General features: G+C 42.1%; 4 protein-coding genes and 1 pseudogene across 10 annotated transcripts; 2 read left to right on the forward strand and 3 right to left on the reverse strand.

Annotated features, from left to right (window-relative positions):
• The first annotated feature begins 793 nt into the window (after positions 1 to 793).
• On the forward strand, positions 794 to 12,639 carry LOC148303620 (uncharacterized). 4 transcript variants are annotated; one of them, XM_088269648.1, is made up of 3 exons: positions 794 to 836; positions 11,466 to 11,571; positions 12,369 to 12,639. In XM_088269648.1, the coding sequence occupies exons 2-3, from the start codon at positions 11,473 to 11,475 to the stop codon at positions 12,462 to 12,464; spliced, it is 195 nt and encodes a 64-aa protein (XP_088125774.1). In that variant the 5' UTR covers positions 794 to 836; positions 11,466 to 11,472; the 3' UTR covers positions 12,465 to 12,639. The 4 variants fall into 4 exon arrangements, with proteins under 4 accessions (XP_088125774.1, XP_088125773.1, XP_088125772.1 ...); XM_088269647.1 differs by lacking the exon at positions 794 to 836 and adding an exon at positions 8,610 to 8,705; XM_088269646.1 differs by lacking the exon at positions 794 to 836 and adding an exon at positions 9,905 to 11,386.
• On the reverse strand, positions 4,462 to 9,374 carry LOC148303621 (uncharacterized). Of its 2 annotated transcripts, none has more exons than XM_088269641.1 (11): positions 9,138 to 9,374; positions 7,829 to 8,664; positions 7,651 to 7,752; positions 7,464 to 7,520; positions 7,267 to 7,375; positions 6,814 to 6,908; positions 6,338 to 6,500; positions 5,620 to 5,705; positions 5,363 to 5,531; positions 5,114 to 5,290; positions 4,462 to 4,982 (listed from the first exon to the last, which is right to left on the reverse strand). In XM_088269641.1, exons 1-11 carry the CDS (start codon positions 9,327 to 9,329, stop codon positions 4,785 to 4,787), a joined length of 2,184 nt encoding a protein of 727 aa, XP_088125767.1. In that variant the 5' UTR covers positions 9,330 to 9,374; the 3' UTR covers positions 4,462 to 4,784. The 2 variants fall into 2 exon arrangements, with proteins under 2 accessions (XP_088125767.1, XP_088125766.1); XM_088269640.1 differs by having other exon boundaries at positions 7,829 to 8,673.
• LOC148303622 (uncharacterized) lies at positions 12,454 to 18,377 on the reverse strand. 2 transcript variants are annotated; one of them, XM_088269643.1, is made up of 14 exons: positions 18,165 to 18,377; positions 17,326 to 17,508; positions 16,484 to 16,665; positions 16,024 to 16,213; positions 15,754 to 15,885; positions 15,559 to 15,680; positions 15,360 to 15,490; positions 15,152 to 15,191; positions 14,862 to 14,948; positions 14,640 to 14,774; positions 14,495 to 14,566; positions 14,221 to 14,419; positions 14,003 to 14,146; positions 12,454 to 13,681 (listed from the first exon to the last, which is right to left on the reverse strand). In XM_088269643.1, the coding sequence occupies exons 1-14, from the start codon at positions 18,303 to 18,305 to the stop codon at positions 13,343 to 13,345; spliced, it is 2,097 nt and encodes a 698-aa protein (XP_088125769.1). In that variant the 5' UTR covers positions 18,306 to 18,377; the 3' UTR covers positions 12,454 to 13,342. The 2 variants fall into 2 exon arrangements, with proteins under 2 accessions (XP_088125769.1, XP_088125770.1); XM_088269644.1 differs by lacking the exon at positions 14,221 to 14,419.
• A 930-nt stretch (positions 18,378 to 19,307) lies between these two features.
• Positions 19,308 to 20,470, forward strand: LOC148303623 (transcription initiation factor TFIID subunit 10 pseudogene; annotated as a pseudogene). The gene has a single exon (XR_015838448.1). The product of XR_015838448.1 is annotated as a transcription initiation factor TFIID subunit 10 pseudogene (transcript).
• Positions 20,471 to 20,590: 120 nt separating this feature from the next.
• On the reverse strand, positions 20,591 to 23,576 carry LOC148303624 (thioredoxin-related transmembrane protein 2 homolog). Its single transcript, XM_088269649.1, has 4 exons — positions 23,144 to 23,576; positions 22,822 to 23,022; positions 21,753 to 21,887; positions 20,591 to 20,872 (listed from the first exon to the last, which is right to left on the reverse strand). Exons 1-4 carry the CDS (start codon positions 23,500 to 23,502, stop codon positions 20,764 to 20,766), a joined length of 804 nt encoding a protein of 267 aa, XP_088125775.1. The 5' UTR covers positions 23,503 to 23,576; the 3' UTR covers positions 20,591 to 20,763.
• Positions 23,577 to 24,034: the final 458 nt, after the last annotated feature.

Below are 24,034 nucleotides of genomic sequence, written 5' to 3' on the forward strand. Positions count from 1 at the left end.
CAAGCATTCTTCTTCTCAGAGACAAGTCCTTTCATGCCCTCATCCCACCATGCATCTCCTTTTTTTCTACCTTGGATCGCAACTCCACATACACTCTTTGCTGACTCATACATACACGATTTGATGTGCTCCCAGGTATCGTCTACATTCATATCCATATTCCTTACATTCAATCTTTCATTCACTTCCCTTTCATACGACTTACTTACATTCTCGACTTGTAGTTTTTCAACTTTGACTCTAGATGAAACCGGAACAGTTTTGTTCCTGGACCGCCATCCACGGAACAGAATTACTCTCGATACGACGAGGAAATGGTCCGACTCCATTTCAGCCCCTCTAAATACTCTCGTATCGATTGTATTTCTCCTCAATCTCGAGTCAACAACAACATAATCGATTATGGTCCTTTCATTCCCTCTCTCCCACGTATACTGATGGATCCCCTTGTGATCGAAAAAAGTATTCGAAATAAAGAGGTTCCATTCCAGACACAACTCGAGCAGACTATTCCCATTACCATTCGTTCTGTTATCACCAAACATACCTAAGGCTGATTCGAAGCCATCCCTCCGAGTGCCTACCCATCCGTTAAAATCACCTGCTAGAATCACTCTTTCATTCGATCTTCTATTTGTCAGCACTTCTCTTACACTCTCCCAGAACTCTCGTTTCACATCCTCAGAAGATGAGTTCACAGGAGCATACCCTATTACGATAAGGATACTCGTGACTCCAATCTTGAAGGAGATCCACATGAGCCTTATTTGTATTTAATGTTTATATGTAGTATATAATTTTGATGTAAATATGCCGTATGGACGTTTCGCTTGAAGGTAGGGAATAATAAATCATCTACAAATAGGTTAATTAAATTTTACTATTAATCTTTTAAAATCAAGTCTGTCGAAAAGAATTCAGAGCTGTTCTGCACTTATAATTTGATGACAGGAATGAAATGGCCCCGTTTTTGTTGTTGCGAAATATGTTAATGTATATGTATTTAATATCATTACTGCACTGACGGGACTTATCTACCTGCAGTCGAACTGTGGGTGATCAGTCTTTTCTTAGTATGTACGAGTATGTATTATGTTAGAAAATAACTGATTATTTGAGTGACATTAAAAGAATTCATTTTTTTTTATCTAAAAATATTTGAACTACAAATGCGATATCTGAAATGTAATACTTAAATATTTTCAAAATGCATATTCTTAGATTCAGTATGGAAATACTCGATAGATATTATATCTCGACGGCGTTGTGTAGTATAAAAGTAGGAATATCATACACAGATATTATTTAAAGAATTTGCTATTTACTTAACCTAAAACCACGAGAAAAATACAAATGGCTCAGCGTAATCAGTCCGTTATTAAAAATTGAATTAAGTTGTGGTATATGGAGGAAACTGTATACCTACACACGTATTGTTTGTATATGGTCGAGAATATTATTGATTTAACAATCATCATTAGATTTATAAAAATAAAATACACATAATAATATTAAGAGAATCAATATATTTATTTAAAAACATTATGCACGTACGTTCACACACCGAAGATCTATGTATGTAAATAGTAACCAGTGCGAAATTGTTCACTTCCATGTGCACCACATCGTAAAAATGTAAATATATATATTTTTTTTTGTTCTTGTAACATCTATGTAGTTTGTGATTGCTGAAAACAACACAAGCAATGAATTAATTAATTAGCTAAAATAGTTATTACAACTAAAAAGCAAGCACTGATAACAATGCCATCGATTATCGGATCATTATTTGAAATGAAACACGTTTCTAGTAATATTTTGATACACACGATAAACGTGCAAAAGGGTAAAAGCAATGCACGAATCAATAATTTCGCATAGTAACTAAAGTGGAATGTATACATAACGAGTGATTCGCATAACGAACAAAGAAATGTGAAAAGGTTGCTCTCTTAACGAGCGACATTTCGCATAACGAGCAGAGAAAGAGCAAGTCTCCTTTTCGCGACATTCACTTGTGAGCCGGGACTTTCGTGGCTCGGGAAGGAGTTACCAAGAAGACCCTCACTTATGCTTGGAAAAAACTTTGGCCAGAGAGTATTGTCGAATGTGATTTTGAAACAGTACCTCTACAGGTACTCGTTGACTGTAGACTCTACAGTCTACAGTCAACGAGATTGTGTCATGGCCAATATTATGTGACTCGAGGTGGATAACAAGGATATTGAAAAGCTTGTAAAGAGCACAGCCAAGAGCTGACCACCGAAGAGCTTATGGAGTTGCATCATGTTTCACAGCAAGAAATTATGGAGATGAGCTTGTTGATGGAGGAGGAGGAAGTAGCAGATCAACAATCTTCTAGCACAATAAGAGAAATGCAGAAACCATAGGAAACTATTGCATCGTATAAAAGGCATCATTCTAAGCTAGCTATTCGTAAATACCTTTACACGCGGTATTTATTTAAAAAAAAAAAAATAATTAAAAATAAAAATAAATAAGTAAATAAATAAAAATAAAATAGTAAATAATAATAATAAATAATAAAAACACGTGCATTACACGTGCATTTACACGTACAATTACACGTGCTATTTCTCAAAAAAAAAACTTTAATAATGCACGAACTTTAAAGTTTTGACATTTTAACTTTGACCTTTAAACTTTGGGCGTTGAACTTTGACCTTTGACTTTTGACCTTTGAACTTTGACTTTTGTCCTTTGACCTTTAAACTTTGACTTTTAACCTTTGACTTTTGACCTTTGAAGTTAGACATTTCACTTTGACTTAGACATTTAACTTTGAACTTAGACCTTTGATCTTTGACATTTTAACTTTAACTTTGAACTTTGGCCTTTGGACTTCTACCTTTGAACTTTGACCTTTGAACTTACACTTTATCGCACGCGTACTTGCGTGTAATTGCAAGTGTACTTGCACATGTACTTGCGATCACACAATCGCACGTGTATTTTTTTAAGAAATAGCACGTGTAATTGCACGTTTAAATGCACGTGTAATAGCACGTGTAAATGCACATGATCTTGCACGTGTAATTGGACGTGTACTTGTACGTGTAAATGCATGTGTACTTGTACGTGTAAATGCAATTTTTGTGAAATAGCACGCGTAATTGCACGTGTAAAGGCATGTGTACTTGTACGTGTAAATGCACGTGTAATTACACGTGTAAATGCACATATACTTGCACGTGTAATCGCACGTGTAAATGCACGTGTACTTGCACGTGATAATGCACGTATCATTGCCCGTGTAGATGCACGTGTTGTTGTACATGTTATTGCCACGTGGAAAAATATCGTGTAATTTCGCATGTAATTCCACGTGTTATTGTACACATGTGCAATAACACGTGCAATATTACATATTTTCACGTGTAAATTCACGTATAATTCCACGTGGATATGCACGTGTAATTGCACGTGTAATAGCATGTGGAAAAGCACGTATAATTGCACGTGTAATCGCTTGTATAATTGCACGTGTTAATGCACGCGTTATTATCGTTTACTTGCACATTAATTGCACATATTATTGCACTTGTAATTGTACGTTTAAATGCATGTGTAATGCACACATAATTGCTCGTGTTAATGAACGCGTAAGCATTTACGTGCATACGTGCAATTGCGCGTGTACTTCCACGTGTAATTATTTGTATACTTGCATGATTGTTCATTGTATTTTCTTGAACTGTTAACACATGAAGGAAGGATGATCAGCCCTCTGCTTCAGGTACCGATCCAGGGTAATATTAGAGTGAAAAAATCACTTATATCCCGAGTTCGATTCCCAGGGGGGGGGGTTTTGACCCCCGGGACGAGTATGATAGTCGAGCGTGCTGACCATTACACTACGGAGACAGAGTATATATATATATATATATATATATATATATATATATATATATATATATATATATATATATATATATATATATATATATATATATATATATATATATATATATATATATATATATATATATATATATATATATATATATATATATATATATATATATATGTGTGTGTGTGTACAGTGGAACCTCTCATAACGAGTAATTCGCATAACGATTAACAAAGAAAGGGAAAGTCCCTTTTTCACGACATTCACATTGTCAAATGTAATTTTGAAACAGTAACTGTGAAGTCAACTAGAGTGTGTCATTAGCCAATATCATGGGGACTCGAGGTGGATAACAAGGATATTGAAGAGCTTGCGAAAGAGTTCAGCCAAGAGCTGACCACTGAGGAGCTTATGGAGTTGCATAGAGAAGAGTTTGTCAATGGAGGAGGAGGAAGTAGCGGAGTAGTAACACACCAACTAGTTGCGAGATCATATGTTCTTAATTTAATCATGGTATGCACTTTTCCAATCCACCGCTCCCGTTCAGCGCTCGCAACTCTGGATGTTTCATTTTAGTAAAAGTACAAAGACAAAATTCATATAATTTATTGATTCAAATTACATTTCTTAGGTTTTGAAACCATTCAATTTCACTACAATTTATAATGGTGTATAAATTCATTATTAATTTGGCATTAATTTTGTAAGAGCACTTTTGAGAATATAAATATAAACTAAACTAGTTTCGAGAACAATAAATAATGGTTAAAATACAGGATTATATTTTCACCCGTCGATGAGAGCGCCTGTTTTTCTCGGAACTGTTTGTCTCCGCATCAATGAACTCAAAAAGTGGTCTTATACAAGCGCTTAATTTTTACATTTAAATGGTGTTTTAAGGGACTAAATTTAGCTAAGATGCGATTAATATTTCTGAAACCGCCGGCTTCTCATCTTTAGCATCGACAGATGGCGCGGCGTCGTCAGAAATGGTCGTTTTGCTGCCAGATGTGATTTTGGAAGAGGAGCAGTTCTTCAAAAGGGAACAGTTAGTTTTGCGATGCTTCAAAAGGCTGGACTGGTTACTGTACGACTTGTTGCAAGGTTCACACTGAAAGTAAAAAGTATCAACATTAGCCGGCTTATCTTGTAAATACGAGTTTACTTGTATATCGGCGACGAGTCCAACGTGTCGAGGAGACGGCGAGGAAGGAGCGCTCACCTCGGTGGAGGAGCTCTCACCTTGTACGGGCGGTCGCCCGTGTGCGTCCTCATGTGGCTCGCCACGTCGCCGGAGCGCTTGAAGGCCTTGCAGCAGAGAGTGCACGCGTAGTTGCGCACGTCCGAGTGGATCCTCCGGTGCCGGGTGAGGTCCGACGACTTGGTGAAGGAGCGCCCGCAGGTCTCGCAAACGTACGGCTAGAACTCATTATTTAAATTAGCCAGTCGGAAATGGAGTCGCGTTACGAGTCACGTACGGAGCGACGATACCTTTACGTTGTTGTGGATTCGCATGTGAGAGATGACGTGCGCGGCGCGCGTGAAGTTCTTGCCGCACTGCGGACAGCTGTAGGCCTTGGTGTCGAGGTGCACGGTCATGTGCTGCTGCAGCACGCTGCGGTGCTTGAAGGTCTTGCCGCACTGGTCGCACATGAAGTCCCTGCAACGTACCGACCCATGTATGCGACACACAGACACGCAGAGCACTGCCGCGCCGCCAGTTCAGTCGGCAGAAGCGTACCAGTTACCTTATCGGGAGGTGCGTCGCTCCGGTACAAGACGTCCTGATGTGTTCCTTCAGTTTGGCTCTGTTGCCGACTTTGTGGCCGCAATACTGGAATAACAAATTAGAATCTATAATATATACGATAGTTAGAGTTTTTCCAAATCTTCTTTCGCAAATTCCAGGTTTGTCTCTACTTAAGAGTTATGTATATTGACATCTCAACATAGAGAAGAACGGGGAAGTGTAGGTAGGTATTAACAGGGATTTTGACCTGGCATAGGCTGGTTTAAGTGTTCACTTTATGTAACATTCTACCATTCTATCCACACCTCAATTGATTAGGTCATCTTTGTGCTTCAATTCACACCTTACACATGCTATGTACTTCTTCGGCACCATCTCTGATTGAGTTAAGTAGTTTTTTATTATTATTTACTTACCAAATAATTAAAAACTTATAAATATTATTATTTGTTCTAAATGAAAGTCAATGTGGCTGGTATATGTAATATGCACTGAAAGAAGCATGTTAGTGTATGTAGAAATCCTCGTAATATAGTCTGTCAGCCGTAACCGTTGTTACCCGTTGGTTTCCATTTCCTTTCCCGCGCAGCAGACGTGTCCTTCACCTCAACTCCACCCGACTCCCTCTTCTGGACCACTTACTACGGTATATACCTGACATCACCCGCAGACTTGCTTCGTCTCTGTGACACATCTAGATAATGAAAGGTCCTCACCCGGCACATTCGCTCTTTGCCTTTCCTTCCGCATTTTGCCGGCCATTTCACGTCCCGACATTTCTTCAAACTCGAGGAAGATTCCGACAACTTTACTCCGTTTTGAGAACCTCCCTCTTTTTCTGGCACGGCAGAGCCCTCGCAAGTATCCATAGAGGATAGACTGCAAAATACAAAATTATAAAATAAATATCGACTACTTTATTTCCTCGAACGAATCGTAAAAATTAGCCGTGTCCGAGTCACGCAAGCGGTACTAGTGCCGGTATGGAACCTCGAGTGCCTAGCCATTGTCGCTATTCTTCTATTCCTCCTCCGCTTCTTTTTCCATATAGCGGTTATGCGCCTCATCCTGGGCTCCTTCCTTCACGTACGTCAAATCTGTCCTTGCGATATAACGTGCGTTATATCCCCCTCACTTACTGATTCATATTAACTAAGTTGGAAAGTCTTTTAGAAAGGAGTATAATATTTACCTTTTTGGTTCCAGAGGAATTGTTAGGTTTTTCTTCCGACAAATTCCGAGATGAAATTTGAATTTTAGTCTCGTCTTGAGCGCCTTGGGACACATCTGGGAACACATCACGCGGAGCAGTCAGTTGTCAGTTGTAGGACATTAGCATTCGTGGGATACGATAGATATACATAAGACTTATTTTTTTTTTTTACAAAAATGTTAATAAAATTAGTATATAACCACTCACCGAGTGAGTGGTTACGGTGAGTGGTTATATACTAATTTTATTAACATTTTTGTAAAAAAAATAAATAACTAAAAATGACTAACCACAAAGTAAATGCTTTAAATATTAATAATATTGAGAATATATATACATAAGATATGGTAGTTTTACAGAATTCGTAGGTACCGCATAAGTTATAGGTATACGATACATAGAGTGGAAATCAGGAATGAGATGTGTACTGACCGAGCACCGGTAGAGTTTTTTCCTCGTGTTGGAAGACTTTCCGACGTCTGCGGCGACTGCCTCACCGAGAGTCTCGTGGTCATCTTCGTACAAATCTTCTCTAACTTTCCTGCAATTGCACGCAGATCATTGTACAGTCGCGGCGATCCAACAATATAACGCCCAGGAAACCGGATAAATCCGGAGGAAATACTCACAAAAGGGGGGCGCCCGCGGAGACGCTCTCCACCGGGCGGGCGGGAACCTCTTCTAGGCTGAAAACATACACACCCTTCTTAACTCCGCACCGAGCGTAAAAACACATAATCGAGTTACATTCCACGAAGCGTCATTCAAATGCGGCCACCCGACCGCCTGACACGACGTTCCAGGCGCGCTACATACCCGACATCTTCGAAGCTGATGGAAACCTCCTCGCGCTTGATGATGGATATGGGAAGTTCCGATTCTGGAGCCGGTTCGCTTTTCGCCTCCGAGTGTTGCAAACTGAAAAACGATCACGCTGCGCTTCATCGGTCGCTGATAATAATCAATTCGAATTCACGGGAGAAAGTATTCGTACCTGCCGTCCGGAATGCGGGAATCCCGGAACCAATCTTTGATATCCTTTTGGGACGTCATCCGCTGCGCCGTAGAGTACAAGTTCTCTTCGTCGGAGTCGCACCAATCCCGCGCGTATTCGGAATCCGGATGGTCGGACCCCTCCATCTTGCAAACAGAGTCAGCGTCCTCTTTACCCACCTCACCCCCCCCCGGGCCACCGCTGTTCTCGCCATTCTCGTCAATGTCGCCTTTACACTTATTCTCACCATCCGGGTCTACATCCTGACCTTTCAATGTCCGCGAGTTATTCGCATATCCGGTGTCATTTGGCAACGCGTCGGGATCGCTCCCGCCATTACAAGCTTCATTGTTGGAGTGCCTCGTGTCTCGGCGACAGCGACCGCTCTTGTTTTTCGACTCCGGGTGATTATTAATGTTGGGATTCAGCGTGTTCGAGTCATTTTTATTTCGACAATTTATGTTTAAGAAACTACACTTTTTACTACAACTTTTGTGACGTTTTTTACATTTAAAGCGTGTTTTTTTAATCTTACGATGTCGACTGATTTTACTTTTACTGTCCGTGTGTTTCTTGTCTACGGTCACTTCTCTCTCGGAATGATTTTTATCTTTGTAATTTTTCGAGTGCGAGCGCCTGTCGGCAATCGGAGTATCCGAGTCACGCGTGGCTCGGACGCAACATCTTTCCGAGCCGACTTTCTCCTTTCCGAGGTCGGAGAGAGTCGCGGGCGAGCGCAGAACTCTGTCAGCGCTCTCGCACTGCGCTCGGAAGGAGAGGCTGGCGGCCAGACACTCCACGCACCGCCGACACACCACCTGAGGCAGCCCGTCCCACTGGAATATCTACAACAGTTCAACCAAACCAAACCGTAAAAGTAACACGCTCAAACTTACGCACTAGGAAGTTTCCTAATACAGAACACATACAGTCAATTTAGCGGAGTTCTCCCGACGGTTATCGGGGAAATTCCGCTAAATTAACTACACATATTCTATAACTTAATAGTATTCATAAACCTGCTACTTCGAGGATATTTTACTTTGGAAAACCAAACTGTAACTTGCATTTTGTGACGTTATGTCCCGAGATGCGTCTCCCCGTGGTGTACGCAATGTAGAGATGCACAGCCGCTCGTGTATACGCGGGCAGCTGTGCATCGGTACTTAATGAATTCTCGAATTGCGCGAGTGAAATGGTAAACCTTTCGCTCAAAGTTTGCGAACTCCGCGCGCTACACATAGGGGACGGATATAGATTATAGCGCGAGAAATGCACCTTTAAAAATGCCGATAATATATTAATTTACTTTAATGGGAGCGACGGTCATGGCTTGCTCGCTGAGCGGAGGACGGCCCTGCTGCTTCTCAAATAAGGATATTACACCGCCCAGTTTGGCGCACAGGCGGCAAAATACCCCAGAACTGTCTGTTCCGATTACGTCTGCGGTTTTATTAATATCAACAGCGCCCAGGTTCGTGTTACCAGACATTGTTAACATACACAAGCAAAACACGTAAATTTGACGTTTGTTTCATTTTGACATAAGAGTCACATCACTAGTGATGTGAATAAACGAATCGAATCTATTGTCGGAATATTTTCCATTCATTCCGGAATAGGGTATATATTGTTTACAAAATCTCCAAAAAAATATTTCATACGCATTCTTCACCTGTAACTTTTATCTCCAATTATTGGTACATTATTTTAAAGCAGTATTAAATTTATTGGTAATTTATTTGAAGATAAGATAATTGACCCTACCAAGTTGATTGAAATTAATATCTGTGTTAAAAATCACTTCTACCAATTTAAACCCCATTGAGAATCAGATTCGGGAAAACAGTAGTCAAACCCACTTATCACTTTACTACGGAGGCACAAATATACCGTATTATATAAATAATAAAGTATTTAAGTGAAGTACTAGACGCAAGAGTTATTAGTTGTACATCGGATGAATTAATTTCTTGTAGATTGAGTAAGTGAATTGATAAATTTATTTATTTTCTCATCGATTTACCACTTTGCGATTTGCAGGGGGAAGTCATCAACGACGTTTATTTCCGATGAGTAGTAGTCTGGTGTATGAATGGTGTCTTGAAGAAATAAATTTAAATTTATGAAAATTAGGGATGTTTTCATAATTTGAATTTTGTATTTTAGTTGGACATTAATTTTTTATTCTACTTATTCTTTAATACTTAATTTTTTTCCCCTCTATTTTTTGGTTTTATATCTGGAGTCTCTGAAAATTTCAGCCTTAAGGCCATACTGATTGCTAAAGTAAGTTCCAAGGGCCAAAACCGTTTTGATTTTCCTGCCATTATGAATAATTTCTAGTCGTCAAATAAGCGCTCTGAGCGAGCATTCTTTTGCCAATTTTTCTAATGCAATTACTATTATGTTGTGCATACTGTATTGTCACTCATTCTTCAAAATGGAGTACACAAAAAATATTATAAATACAGATCTGTATCTATGTTAACCGATAAGCATCTCAAAACTCTCTCCTTACCGTCCATTGTTTACTTTGTGTAATACCACTTTTTTAAACACTTACCGGTGTCTAAGTAAAATTTATTTGTAACCGTTTTCATATCGGTAAAGATTTTTTCACCATATATGGTGAAAAAATCTTTCGCTGGGCTATAGCCCAGTGTTTACCTGTGTGTTTCAATGGTTGTTTTGTTGTTTGAAAGTGATTACAAAATATTAGAAATGTTATTTTGAGTTAGCTTTCATTCCCTAGGATTCAAATTTTCTCCAGAGTGAAAATATAAATCTCATACATTTTATTGAAAAAATCCTTACAAAGCTGTACGTCATTTTTTGACACCCTTTCAAAACTGCATATTCCGAAAGCAGAAAACGACCGTTTGCAGCTAGCTAACAAAACGTCAAAACAACAACCAATTAGTTATGTACATAACCTAAAATATGAATGTGCATTATTTAGGAATATAGATGGTAAGAATCTTGCATTTTTATATAATTTTAACAATTATTGGTGACTATACCGTCATCGGATGGGACAAATGGATTTTTTAATCATTATTTTCAGCAAGGAATTTTGTTCTAAATGGATTGAAAAAAGATAAAGAATTTTAAATGACTTCATAAAAAATATGATGCAGAAAACTCACTGGAAGAATGGTAGCCAAACTGGCAGTGCTGTATGGAGTGTTGGTCCCAATACCGGCATGCTAGAAACTAGTAGCAATGGTCTAATTAATACGTAGTTAATGCTGTTACCCATTGCTAAGAGCCGATTGATATACTCAGTTATAATGGTTCCTATGCGAATGTGGCTCGACGTTATATTGATACGCCAACTCCGCTGTCCACTTTATGTGGCGTAATGTTTTTTACACTCTGCAATGTTCCAATACAGTCAATTTACAAAATATGTAGCATTAAAAAATAATTACATGTTAAGAAATTTAAGGAGTGCTGAGGGATAAGGCGTGCCGGCAACTAAATACCTCAGAATGTGTAACCGGGCTGATGGGCACGTCTGGATGCAGATAGAGATCAAAGAAAGACATTCAACGTGTTAGTGATTGTCCATGTTTTGGTGTAATTTGCAATATGGAGATTTGAGTGCACTAACATAGGATGTCTGGTTTTGTAGTTGGAGGATGACGTTGGAACCGATCAAGTTGGAAACGGACGATGAAGACCCGGTGGATAAATTGCTCAAGAAGACCGGATGCATTCATCTACATTACAAAGTGCAGGTACGCTGATGATAGTCGGACTTCGGGACAGGGTATTGTGACTTTTATCGGCGAATAAATTCCTATCAAAATCTGTGAAGAAATGAACGAGGCGAAGGGGAGAACTTACAAAATACCTTTGTTGTGAAATCACTGTACATATACCCAGTGGCGTGCACAGAGAATAGAGTAATCGGGGTAGGTAGTACAACTTATGCTGGTACTACTTAGTAAGGTAGGGTAGGTACTGTTTTCTTTTTTATATCACGCGGATAAGTTAGGATAGGCACTGCTTTTCTGCGTATATGGAAGGCACGCCCCTCATATACCTGTACGTTACTCATTTTAATAAATCATTATGAATTGATTTTTCAATTTCTAAATAACCCGACTTGATAGGCGCTCTATTGCGAGTGTGTAATACTTGCAGACAATAGTTTACAAAACTTTTTCACCTTGCTGTAGACCACTCGGCAATTTTTTGGTTTTCCACAAACATCCTTCCTGCCTAATATTAAATTATCTTAAACTCGCAAAGCTTTTTTGACAGTTGGCATACTGCCGAGTGTTGGTGAACTAAACGAGTCTAAACTTTTCGGCACAAGTTATTTTAGTAAATTATTTTATTGACGGTCTTGGTATATTTGCGTTGACTCTTAAAATATTTTACTGACATTGGGATGATTTTTTTTACTCGCTATTTGAGACGCTTTAAATAAATCATTTCACTGATTGTCCTCGAGACGCTTTAAATGAGAGGGAGCTTTGCATATTCCTCCTTGTATGCTGCTACTATATATGTATATAATTTTTTCCAGGACTGCTTTTCGAGGACGCGCGACTGGAGACAATGTCAGGATGAAGTGTCAGAATTCCGGAAATGTATAGAAGAAAACAAAAGAAAAAAAACCTAATGATATATTCATTTAGTGTCAGTTACTCCTTATTTATTACTTAGTACATATATTTCATTTATTTAAACTTCATGTACAGAAAAGAAATATGTACATTGGTGGGCTTATTGCTAAAAAGCAATATCTTCCAACCGGCCAAAACAATGTTGTAAAATAAAGGCACTCTGTCTAGTTACGCTATATTTTTATTCCAGTGTTGCCTGGACTTCACTTACGTCACCTGTAACCCTCGAAATATATTTCACTCCGGAGCCGGTCTGTAGACACGAGTCCTTTGTTAATGAAAATACAAATTATACATATGGGATTTTTCTCCCCTGATTGTGAAACAATGTCTGTCCCCTCCCCCAGGCCTAGGCCGAGTTATGTTCTCAGTGATGGAAACAGAATTATAAACAAAATAAAGTGTTTTGGTCGAGTATAAATTTATACTAGAATCATGTTTGACTAAACATCACCATAATCTAACTTCCCCTGAGATGCTCTCAATGTACAGCAGAGTCTCGATTATCCGACTTAGACCGGCTGCTGCGAGGTCGGACACGCAAAATGATAAAAACCACATGTACATGTAACATTACTGAATGTGACAAACTAAAACATCAAAATGCACTTACGGCAAAGTAATAAAACATGTACTGTACTAAAGTTCCGAGTACCGAGTACTGCGAGGGATGTAACAAACTACAAATAACACTTCTTTCATTTTTTTGATTTTATATGATGGGATTTTTTACAAATGTCGGTGTATGTTCCAAATAGTAAATAAATACCGGTTCAATTTTTCAAAATACCTAATTATAAGTACAAACATAAAATAAATCAGTTTTGGCGAGTACACGTTGGTTAATAAATTAAAGAAAACACTTTTTCAAGGACTAGACATTCCATTCTCCGATTTCATCTTCGGCTACGATGACGACCTTCACGCCGTCCGCCAGCATGTCGTTATAGTCCTCCAGGACGACGCTCCGAGTGTTCTGGAAGGCGAGCACCTCCCCGTGCTCCCCGATGGTGAGGATGTCGCCGGGGGAGATGGTCACCGCCTCGTCGAGGCTCACCGCGTCGCCGGCCGGCGCTCCGCCGCGCTGCCGCTTCCTTCCCGCGTTCGCTTCCTTCTCGGGACTATCTTCTTCTTCCAGTAGCTTTCTGTACATTTCTTCTTCTTCCAATTCCTTCTGACGCTGCTGCTCCCGATGGTTCCTCCGCAGATGTTTCTGCAAACAAATAATAAATCAACATCCTACTCTCCTTAAACTAGTTCCACTATAACACTCTTCTTTTCACTTTGTGAAATACCACTCCAAGAATGATGACAGAGCCATATTGCCATATCGCAAAGTTAATAATGCTTTTAAAATACAAAATAGTTCCATTATAGTAGTACCACTCGGCCCAGTATAAAGCTCTAGTCATTTCAAAACTCGGATGGCAACAACCTTCTATCCCGGGATCTTTTTCTGACCCTCGAATCCATGCGGTAACAACTCTACTGCGGACTCGACCACCGCCTGCGCGTGTAGGGAAAGGGCACTGACCGCGAGAGAGCAGCGCGCCGTGTACTGGTTGGGGCAGTGCGGACACGAGTGCGGCTTGATGCCGGTGTGCAGCCACATGTGCTGCCGTACGTGGGAGCTCTGCAAGAAGGTCTTCCCGCACACTCTGCACGCGTGTTCTCGCGACTGGAACGAATGTAAAACGTAATATATAGTACACTCCATAGTGAAGAAGCGGACGAGTAAAGCCGACCGGTTACCTTGTGGTGTACGCTGTTGGCGTGCTTGGCTCGGTGGTCGGCGGAGGCGAAACGGCGCGGGCAGAGCGCGCAGGCGTGCGGGCGCAGGGCCGAGTGCACGACTCGCGCGTGCGTGCGCAGGCCGGCGCGCGTCAGGAAGCGCCGCCCGCAGGCGCCGCACGCGTGGCGCCGCACCGCGCTGTGCGTCAGCACGTGGTACCTGCCCATCAGCACACACCCGTTAGCACCGACTAGATATGTCTATGGAGAGGGGCGCTCGAAGCGAGCATCTCACCTGAGTCCCGCCGGAGTGGTGAGCCGCTTGGAGCAAGTCGGGCAAGTGAGTTTCTGCTCCGCCTGGCTCGACCTGCAAACCGAACATGTTCAGTATTCACCGTCGTGTCTCCGATGTTAAACACATCGGTCGGTCGGGCACGTACTTGCAGGCGGGTGCGTGGGACTGCAGGGCGGCCGCGTCGGCGGCGACATGGCCGCATACGGCGCAGCGGAGCTCCTCGGCGCCCGAGTGCATGTGCAGTCGGACGTGCTTCTCCAAGTTTACCAGCCGCAGAAAACTGTAATGCAAAAACGTGTCGCATAATCGATAAAATAGAGTGTAATACCGGACTAGTAGAAACATTAAAAAATATATTTTTACAAACCTTTTATAACATATCTGGCATGTGAACACCGCATCGGTCCCTGTAGAATTTTCTTGCTTTGTCAAAGTTTCGTTTATGTTGCTCGGGCTGAAATAAAAAAATATGTTTAATAACTTAAACATTCTGCGACGAAATGAAAAGCGATTCCAAACCGAAATATTTACTATTTATCCTTGCTACCTTGCTATGGCTGAAGCACTCAGGGTTGCATACTCGTACAAACTTACAAGCCACTGGGAAATACTCCCTTAAGTTATGGTAAGACCCAATTAATAAAAATAAAAACAAACCTTTTAGCTGATTCCTCTTGATAATTGTCTTCCAGCATACCTGAAAGAATTATAAATTAATTTAAAATATACATTGTCAATTTGCATAAATTGAATTGAAACATTCTTGTCTGGACAAAAATGGTTAATTTTCATAGTAGAGTTGACTAGGAAGTGGGGTGACTCACTCTGTATGGAAGAGAGTTGACTAGGAAGTGGGGTGACTCACTCTGTATGGAAGAGAGTTGACTAGGAAGTTGTGTGACCTGGTTAACTTGATTCCCTTGAGAATCGCAACATCGCACTCGGCCCGTAATCCGGTCCGTGTGCATCCGGATACTTCCCGGTTCATCTCCATCCCTGAAACACTTTCATTGCATTATAAACATGTATAAGAAAGTAGGAAGCGCAATGTAAGAAAGCTGTACCTTTGGATGTCTTCTTTCTTTATGGAAACTGCATTCTTCAACCACTCGGGAGCGCCTTGGTCCACTGTGTAATATGTAATGAGGTAGGAACTATCCTTGTTGGCACCTTCCTCGGACAGATCCTGCGGACAGTACACAACGATTAGGCGGTCATCCGGGCCGTGGGGGCTCGGGGGCGCCAGCGGCGTGCCGTACCTGGTGCTCGCGGCGCAGGTGCTCCTGGAGCTGCTCGGGGGACAGGAAGCCCGTGTCGGCGGAGGAGCAGTGCCCGCACACCAGCACCTCCCGGGCGAGGCCGTGCCGCGCTCGCTGGTGGCGTAACAGCACCTACACAGAGACGAGGTGACGTTTTGCACTTGTGAAGATTTTGCTTCCGGCCGCTCAGGTCCGGCCACGCACCCGAGCGGTACATAGGGCGCAGGATAGCGCAGTAAATATGGACGGGGAGTGTGTTAAGGTACAGACCTTCCTGGCGGAGAAGCGCTTGGGGCAGTGCAGGCACAGGAAGGGGCGCTCCTGCGCGCGGTGCGTGAGCGCGTGCGCGTCCAGCGCGGCGCGCGTTGCGAACCCGCGCGAGCAGTGCCGGCACAGCGCGCACCGCTCCGCGCACGAGCGCTTCTGGTGCGCCGACAGCGCCGCGCCCGTCCCAAACAACCTGCAACAACCGTACCTGTAATGGCCTCGACGCAAATATTGACAAAATTACTATATGCACATATCGGAGCACGCAGAGGCGGGCCATCGGCAGTTGGTTCTACTCGACGAAAGAAGAGAAACAGCGGAGCTGAGGGTCGGTTCTCTCCCGATACAGTCGGGTGTAGCGCCACACCTTCACCTGTCTAATATATACCACTCTATCCGAGTAGTAACATCGGCGCCATCTCGTCGACTGATCAGAGTGAGGGAGAAGAAGCGGGCGGCGTACCTGCCGCAGCCCTCGCAGACGAGGTGGTGGCGCTTGCGGCGCTCAGGCAGCGCGCGCGGGAAGTGCAGCGCGAGGTTGTGCGCGCGCAGGGCGGCCGCGGAGGGCAGCGCCACTTCGCACACGGAGCACGCGCGCGGCGCGCACACGCTCGCCGGCGACTCCTGGCGCGGCAGAATACGCACCTACCAATAAAATAACTCCATAATGTTAATTGATCTTTGTAAACACAAATATGTTATCTACCTAGTGTACAGGTATTACAGGTGTGAATGTGTGCTCGGATATTCAACTCTTCGGGACACAGTCGGTGACACCTCGGATACTGCCGCATTTGGCACATAGTGAGGACCTTTGATTGCACATAAGTGCGGTACATAACGTACGGCAGACAGGACCCCATTGAAAGCTGTCCCACCGCATGCCCAGATCTGATACAGAAGCATCTAGGCTTCCTGACAGATCTGCTCTTGGTAAGCAATTTTTTTTTTTTAACTAGTATTCGAAATTTATTGAAAATGTGAAACAATATAAAATTGTATCCCGATTTTACTGTGAATTTACATTTAAAAGCTTTCAATATACCTGTCACTGCCAATCTAAATAAATACAAGTTTGTAAGTCCATCACCAAATTTTCTAGAAGTACCCCGGTGTAGGCAGTGAAAGGGATTAGTGTTTAGTACAAATAGTCAGCTAGATCCGACTCCGACTCGACGTTGGCCGTTACAGATGCCCACAACCCCGACCAGCACAGCGGGACAGGACCCACAGCACAATGTACACAGGAGCTAGAGTGCGGTGCAGCCGGGCAGGAGGGGGGCGACACGCGGTGCGCATAGTTACCTCTTTAGTGACGGTCGGTTTGGGTTTAATTTTTTCCGGCTTTTTCTTGACCGAGGGAGGCGGGCGGGCCAGCACGGCGTGCGCGCGCAGCACGCGACGGTTGAACGTGTGCGCGATGCGCAGCTGGCCCGCGCATCCCGCGCACACCTTGCGCGGAAGTCTGTCCTTATCGTCGGACTTTATCTGCAATTTCATACTAATGTAATTCAAATAATATAATATTGGCACCATCGAGTATTTCAAACGCTCGGACGGGGTCAGGTCAGGAGTGGGAATAATCCACGGGTACGTATGAGGAGATGCATGAATGTGGAAGAGGCGAAGATTGTTTGCAAAGACAGATTGGTGTGGCGTTCTTTTCTCTCTGCCTGCCCCTGCGGAAAGTGGTGTGGTGGTTAGTTTTTTTTGCTTAATAATGCTTTTAAAAAGGCTGTCTGCCTCAGATTACCCTCCTTTTTGTACTTCTCAAATATCTAATAATAATTAGTACCTTTACTGATTATACTTGTTTCATTTTCTTTTCTCTCTCTCTCTCTCTCTGCCATATAAACTTTTTGGTGGGTGTTTTTCACTCAAGAATTACATTGAATTATGGTAACTGATCATTTATGATCTTCTTTAGCATTTATGAATTCTTTAGAATAAGCTCATACTCATAATTTGGAACAGGCTATAAAAAGAACAAATTAGAGCCTTAATAGGGACATGATTAGCGGTGTTGCATAAGCCGTAGCTAGAATTCAGTCACTCGGACGTTAGTTCATTTAAAAAATTAATTTCTTGTCCGTGTTAACAGCGACAAAGAGTATTGTTGTAAAACGTTACAAAATGAATCCTACCTGTAATTCTGTGCATATTTTCAACACGTCACACAGTTTCATCCTTTCCCCGTCTATTTCCAAAACGTCGTAAAGGTCTATGGTGACATTTTCTTCGGTCAAGCAAGTTCTACAAATCGAATTTCCTCCCGAAACCGCCATTAGTTGATATTTTTAATACTGGTACCCGATATAAAAGAACGATCCATCCGACCTTGAAGTTGACAGATAAGCGAGAAATCCATGCCATAGATTTTTTTAGTGTATAGTGACGAGTTGGTACCTACATTTACCAAAGGTGAAATTATTCAAAATACTATGAAACAGATATTCGATTTTGATCAAAGAAGTATTCTCTCGGATTATTTTCTCTCTATATTGGCGTTTGTGCATTACACGGAATTTTCCCGTCCAGCACGTCAGTTAGCATATAAAACGGATGATTGGCTTGTGCTTTTGTCCACGTTTCTTCGGATCGGTGCTCTTGATCGGTGCGTGAACACGTTGCGCGTAAATTCGATCACGCTAATCTGTCGAAGTCGCTTTTATTTTTCAAAACCGGATTGCCGGACGGTAAAATTCCGGTAGTGCACAGTTTTATTATTTCACGGCATTACAAATTACTTTTTTTTAATCGTCATCTGTTTGACAAGGTGCACAGGATACCGCGCTGGATTTTTCATTTTTTAATGACTTTTTACCCTACAACGGTGCTCTAGAGAGTGTCTGGTCATCTAGGCAGTGTTTAACCACCATTGGATCAACACGGTGTCAGATGGACAAATATACAGATGATGTGAGTGAATGATATTATTCCTACATGAGAAAGGAAAAAGGATCCCACGGTAGAAAACGAAAAAGAGCAGTAATGGATAAAACACTCGGAATTGTATGCCTGTACTCGAATGAACTATGTACTTACTTCTTATTGTTGTATTAAATATGTATTAGGCATACGTTATGCATTAATATTTGTTTCGATGTGGAATGCAACTGGGATATGTAATTTCATCCAAATGCTATTTTAGAAAATCTTGTATGTTGATTAGTTGAAACAGCTGTGACCGAACTATTGTTTTCTCTACTGGTAACACCTGTTATTTATATCACTTTAATCTGTAAAACAACAATAATCTATGGAAAAGCTGTCAATGTGTTATTGTCATTGTCGTTGGCGATTGGGGACAAATTAGTCGGTCTTTGATCGAAGATTAGCGCGTATAATCTTTTGATCGTATTCTCGAATTAGTATGTCGGCGATGAATAACGGCGGCGGGAACGGGAATAGCGAGGACGAAAACTGCGCTGGGTACGCGCTCAGCGACTTCCTGCTGCAGCTGGAGGACTACAGTCCGACCGTACCGGACCCCGTCGTGTCGCACTACCTCGCCTCGGCGGGCTTCGAGTCGCAGGACCCGCGGTTGGTGCGGCTGATCGCGCTGGCGGCGCAGAAGTTCCTGTCGGACGTGGCCAACGACGCGCTGCAGCACTGCAAGACGCGCTGCAACTCGGCGGCCGGCCACCCGCCCAAGGGCAAGGCCAAGGAGCGCAAGTACGTCATGACCATGGAGGACCTGCTGCCCGCGCTGGCCGAGTACGGCATCACCGCCCGCAAGCCCCACTACTTCGTCTAGAGCGCCCTCCGACTGCCTCCTCACTTCGCTCCTCACACTCTTACAGATTACTAGCTTTGTCCGCCTGCGTAGTATAATGGTCACCACGCTCGGCTACCCACCTTTCCTTCATGTGTGAACGATCAAGACAACACTGCGTTTATATGATGCAGCGCCGTATGCACCATTAGGTGTGGATAAGGATTTAAAGAAGATGAAGGCAAATTTAATATCCAACGCGAGCCACCGCTAGCTCCGTGCGGCCATCGCTGTCCTGAAGTAATTCCCTGATCGCTTTGAGTCTGCATTCAAATACCTGTGTTTATATCCTGGCCTGGCGGGTGTTTTTACCTTTTGAAAAAAATTGTATAACTTTTTAAAATTAAATTAAATTATTGTTTTTTTTAATGGATGGTCCGAATAGAAACCGACAGTTTCTTTACCCGACCTGGGCATGTGGCGAGAACTGTCAGAGGTGACCTATGACGGGAAATTATTATTTTTTTAAATAGCTGTTTCGACTGTAATGGCAACACCATTTGTTATATATATATAACAGCAAAGCACGCAATACTAAACATTGCTTATAGTGGACAGCATTCTTCGTAACAGCTGTCGTCACTTACCGTTTTCCATGTTTTTGCATTATTGTCCCGAAGATTTTTAATATATTATTACTTTACGAACATTGTAAAAATAAATATTTTAAAATTAGTGTTTTCTATTTTTTTCCCTTTTAATCAGAGTGAGCCACAGCGATGCGTGGCCGGGTACAGCTGGCGATAAAAGAAATCACGATTGTGGAAATGTCGAAATTGATTTAAAATGCAGAAATTAGGTTAAACACAATATTTATTTAAAAAAACAATTTAAATCATAGTAAAAACACTACAATAACGGCACAGACAACAAAATATTCTTAAAAGTAATAGCACTAGCAATTTTCTTAATAAATAACGTCATTTGGAGTGCGCGCGTGACTAGGTGCGGTGCCGGCGGGGCCGCGGCTACTCCGCCTTGGGCTTGCTGCGGGCCGCCTTGAGGCGCTCCTTGCACTCCTTGTGCAGCCCCACGAGGTCAAACGTCGCCTTGATGTTGTCCTCCGAGAAGAAGAACCTGCGCAATAATATCATCAGAGAAATGGAGCTGCTTGTTCTCCCCCTCACACATACCCGCCCGCCCATCATCCCTATCTTCTATCTCTGACCGCGTCCACATCGCATAATTGTTTCACCATTCTTTTGACTCCTGACCCGATGCTTTCAAGTATTTGACACGCCAAGATACAAGCCAAGTTTTCCTCGGTCTTACTCTGCTCCTTTTTCCAACTACATTCGCCTCATAAATTTGTTTTACCCTTCTTTCCTCACCCATTCCTTGCACATGTCCAAACATCTCAACGCACCTTTCTTAATTTGATCGATAATCCTTAATTCAACTTATTTCACCGTTCAAACATCTATCATACATAATTTTTCCACGCATCCGTTTGAGGGATCGCATTTGGACTCCATTCAGTCTACTTTCATCCTTCAGTTTCTTCACCTGCTTACATTAGTGTGGACTCGGTTGTGGACTGCTAGATTAGCTTTCGCTGATAGATTTTTATAGATAGGTCTTTTTCTCTAATAGGGTTTATTCTTTCGTTAATTGATTCAACAGTCACTTTGCGCTATCCATTTTTAATTTAAGTTTTACTTAGTAAATACCACTATATCTTAAAATCTACTTTGACATGTTTTTTTATGCATTCCGCATCTTTTTCAAACACTGTACAGTTTTTGAAAATGACGCGGAATATATTGAAACACGTGACACAGTAGATTTTAAGAAATAGTGGTATTTGCTAAGTAAAACTTAAATTTAAAAAAAGTTTATTATATTTAGAGTTTAGAACTAAGAAACCTTATTAGTCACGAAGTAATAGTTTTTTTTATAATATTAGATGATTCAGTTGTTGAATTAGTTTAATTCTCGTGTAAGAGTAGGTACTCACTTCTGCAGCCTGTTCCTAGAGTCGGCGTCCGGGCGCCGGAGCGCTTCCTTCCCGTCGCGGAACAGCAGCAGCGAGGGCAGCTGGCGGCTCAGCGAGCTGTCCAGGATGCCGTACTTCACGGCCGCCTCGGGGTACCTGCAACCCGCACACCGCATCACACCCCGCACACTCCGCACACCTCTCATCACCTCATCACCTCTTCACTCGCCATGTTGGCTGCCCTAGCTGCCATCCCCATTTGTGACAATACTCCAACTTAGCCCTTTAAATCACCTAGCAATTTTTTCATATAAAATGACTTTTTTAATCTATATTTTCGAGGATATTTTGAAGATTTTCCATACATGTACAATTTACCATATGTGTACAATGGTTTGTGCCGCCGTTCACACAGAAAAACACAACTGGAACGTTTACAAAATGTCGGGGTTGTCACATTTTGCCATAGAGAAAATGGAAACATGTGTCGAAAAACCAAACACAACAGAAAATTATAAGCTATATACACCAAAATATTTTTCTTTACACAATTTGGCATTCAGATTGCAACAGAGAAAAATGTAAGGCGATTACACCTATTAAGGAGAAGACTGCTAACCCTGTACAAGAGAAGAAGAGAAGTAAATCTCCGAGAAATGATATCAATAAAGTGTAATATAATATTGATTGCTCATCCCGGTAGATGTCTATGTGTTCCATATTTTAGATTACTCTAATCAGAGCTAGAGGTGGTTTAAAATAGATATCAACTCTAGGGGAGGCTGGAACTGCGGGCACCCGACCGAGAGAGAGTAAACTCCCTTGAGGCACTTTACTATATATATGGTAATCGATATATCGAAGGTGTAACATGATATGATGAAGGTACAACATGATGTCGAAGGGGTAACGTGATATGTAGAAGGTGTAAGATATGTTGAAGGTATAATGTGATACGTTGAAGTTGTAACATGATACATTGAAGGTGTAACGTGATATGTTGAAGCTGTAACATGATATGTTGAAGGTGTAACATGATACTACGAGGGTGTAACATGGTTGTTGTAGGAGTAACGGGGTCTGGTCTCACCTGCCGACGTCCAGTTTGCCGAAGCGCAGGTTGGGCAGAGTGAACTGGTCGGACAGCTGCGCGAAGAGCGGCGCCATGTTGACGCAGGCCGGGTGCCAAGCCGTGTAGAAGGCCACCAGCCACGTGGTGCCCGCGCCGCCACGGGACAGCTCCTCGCGCAGGTTGTCCGATCCGCGGAAGTACACCACGTTCTCGGGACCGCTGCAATCAGACACAATATCGTGGACTACCGCATCAAGTGCAGTCGCAGTCGTACAGGAGAAAGTGACCAATATATTAGCCTCCCGAGAGCGGGGGAACGCACCTAGCAGAGCGGCCTCACCTGTACGTGGGTTCCGGCAACAGCAGACCGCACAACACGAACACTGTCCCGAACACGAGACCTAATTTGATATCCGAATAAAACCAAAGAATCAGGTTCGCTATCTTAGTATAAATAAAGGCGGAAGTCAGGTAATTGATCATAGTGACGCTTCCGGCCTTTCTCGTGCGGATCATTACCACAATCACGAGAAAAAACAATATCTCCGTCTCCCTGCCGTTGAGTTCACAGTCGGCCTGCTGAAATATGAACGAGCACAATACTGGGATTCGCTTCGCCGATATATATGACACGCTTAAAAGGATATTAAACCAATAATAAGGCTTCAAAAGTAATAGTAAATCCTTTTTGAAAGTCATCTTGAACTTTTTGTGTCAAGAAACCCAATTTTAAACAATTACCACCAATTTAGTAAATGGTGAGAAAATTGAGCAAATGTCAAATTGAGAACGATAGCATAGATTATCCGAAATATAGTACGTATGTTGACCGCAAATGAAACTTTATTTTGTTTCTTTCTAACTTGCGCAGCTGACATAAGAGGAACAGAAAAGCAATATATTTTTAGGTATCTCGCAGAACTTCTTAATATTGAGCTTTGAGTACTTGATGTTCAGCGTCTGTGTATGGTATTACTAGTTAACAAAAATATAAATAAGTGCCTGTCGAAAAGTTCATTATCAAAATTATACATATATCTACGTTATTCCTTGAAAGAATTGCACGATCTCTTTTAAATCCTGTCCTTGGTTAGGTTAGGACTAGACTACAATCAAATCAGATGCTCTCATTGACGCTCTTGTTATTTGTATCATGCTTCAGCTATCGAAGTACGTATATAATATGAGTTGTCAACTAAAATATTCGGTTTTTATTTTAGATAATTGACAA

The sequence above is a fragment of the Brachycentrus maculatus genome, unplaced genomic scaffold, assembly GCF_059751285.1.
Source record: "Brachycentrus maculatus isolate JH-2025_06_01 unplaced genomic scaffold, ASM5975128v1 h1tg000359l, whole genome shotgun sequence".
In the NCBI taxonomy this organism is placed as follows: domain Eukaryota; kingdom Metazoa; phylum Arthropoda; class Insecta; order Trichoptera; family Brachycentridae; genus Brachycentrus; species Brachycentrus maculatus.

What these genes read in the sequence shown, in the direction of transcription:
- LOC148303621 (XM_088269640.1), bottom strand. Translation starts at nt 9,329, where the DNA reads ATGTTAACAATGTCTGGTAACACGAACCTGGGCGCTGTTGATATTAAT. An exon ending in ATCAGCTTCGAAGATGTCGG is followed by an intron (nt 7,521 to 7,650) that starts GTATGTAGCGCG and finishes GTATGTTTTCAG; the next exon opens with CCTAGAAGAGGTTCCCGCCC. An exon ending in GAATCCACAACAACGTAAAG is followed by an intron (nt 5,291 to 5,362) that starts GTATCGTCGCTC and finishes AATGAGTTCTAG; the next exon opens with CCGTACGTTTGCGAGACCTG.
- LOC148303620 (XM_088269648.1), top strand. Translation starts at nt 11,473, where the DNA reads ATGACGTTGGAACCGATCAAGTTGGAAACGGACGATGAAGACCCGGTG. An exon ending in ATCTACATTACAAAGTGCAG is followed by an intron (nt 11,572 to 12,368) that starts GTACGCTGATGA and finishes AATTTTTTCCAG; the next exon opens with GACTGCTTTTCGAGGACGCG.
- LOC148303622 (XM_088269643.1), bottom strand. Translation starts at nt 18,305, where the DNA reads ATGGCGGTTTCGGGAGGAAATTCGATTTGTAGAACTTGCTTGACCGAA. An exon ending in AAGAAAGAAGACATCCAAAG is followed by an intron (nt 15,491 to 15,558) that starts GTACAGCTTTCT and finishes AAAGTGTTTCAG; the next exon opens with GGATGGAGATGAACCGGGAA. An exon ending in TGCCAGATATGTTATAAAAG is followed by an intron (nt 14,775 to 14,861) that starts GTTTGTAAAAAT and finishes TTTGCATTACAG; the next exon opens with TTTTCTGCGGCTGGTAAACT.
- LOC148303624 (XM_088269649.1), bottom strand. Translation starts at nt 23,502, where the DNA reads ATGACTTTCAAAAAGGATTTACTATTACTTTTGAAGCCTTATTATTGG. An exon ending in TTGCCGGAACCCACGTACAG is followed by an intron (nt 23,023 to 23,143) that starts GTGAGGCCGCTC and finishes GTCTGATTGCAG; the next exon opens with CGGTCCCGAGAACGTGGTGT. An exon ending in GGCAAACTGGACGTCGGCAG is followed by an intron (nt 21,888 to 22,821) that starts GTGAGACCAGAC and finishes TGCGGGTTGCAG; the next exon opens with GTACCCCGAGGCGGCCGTGA.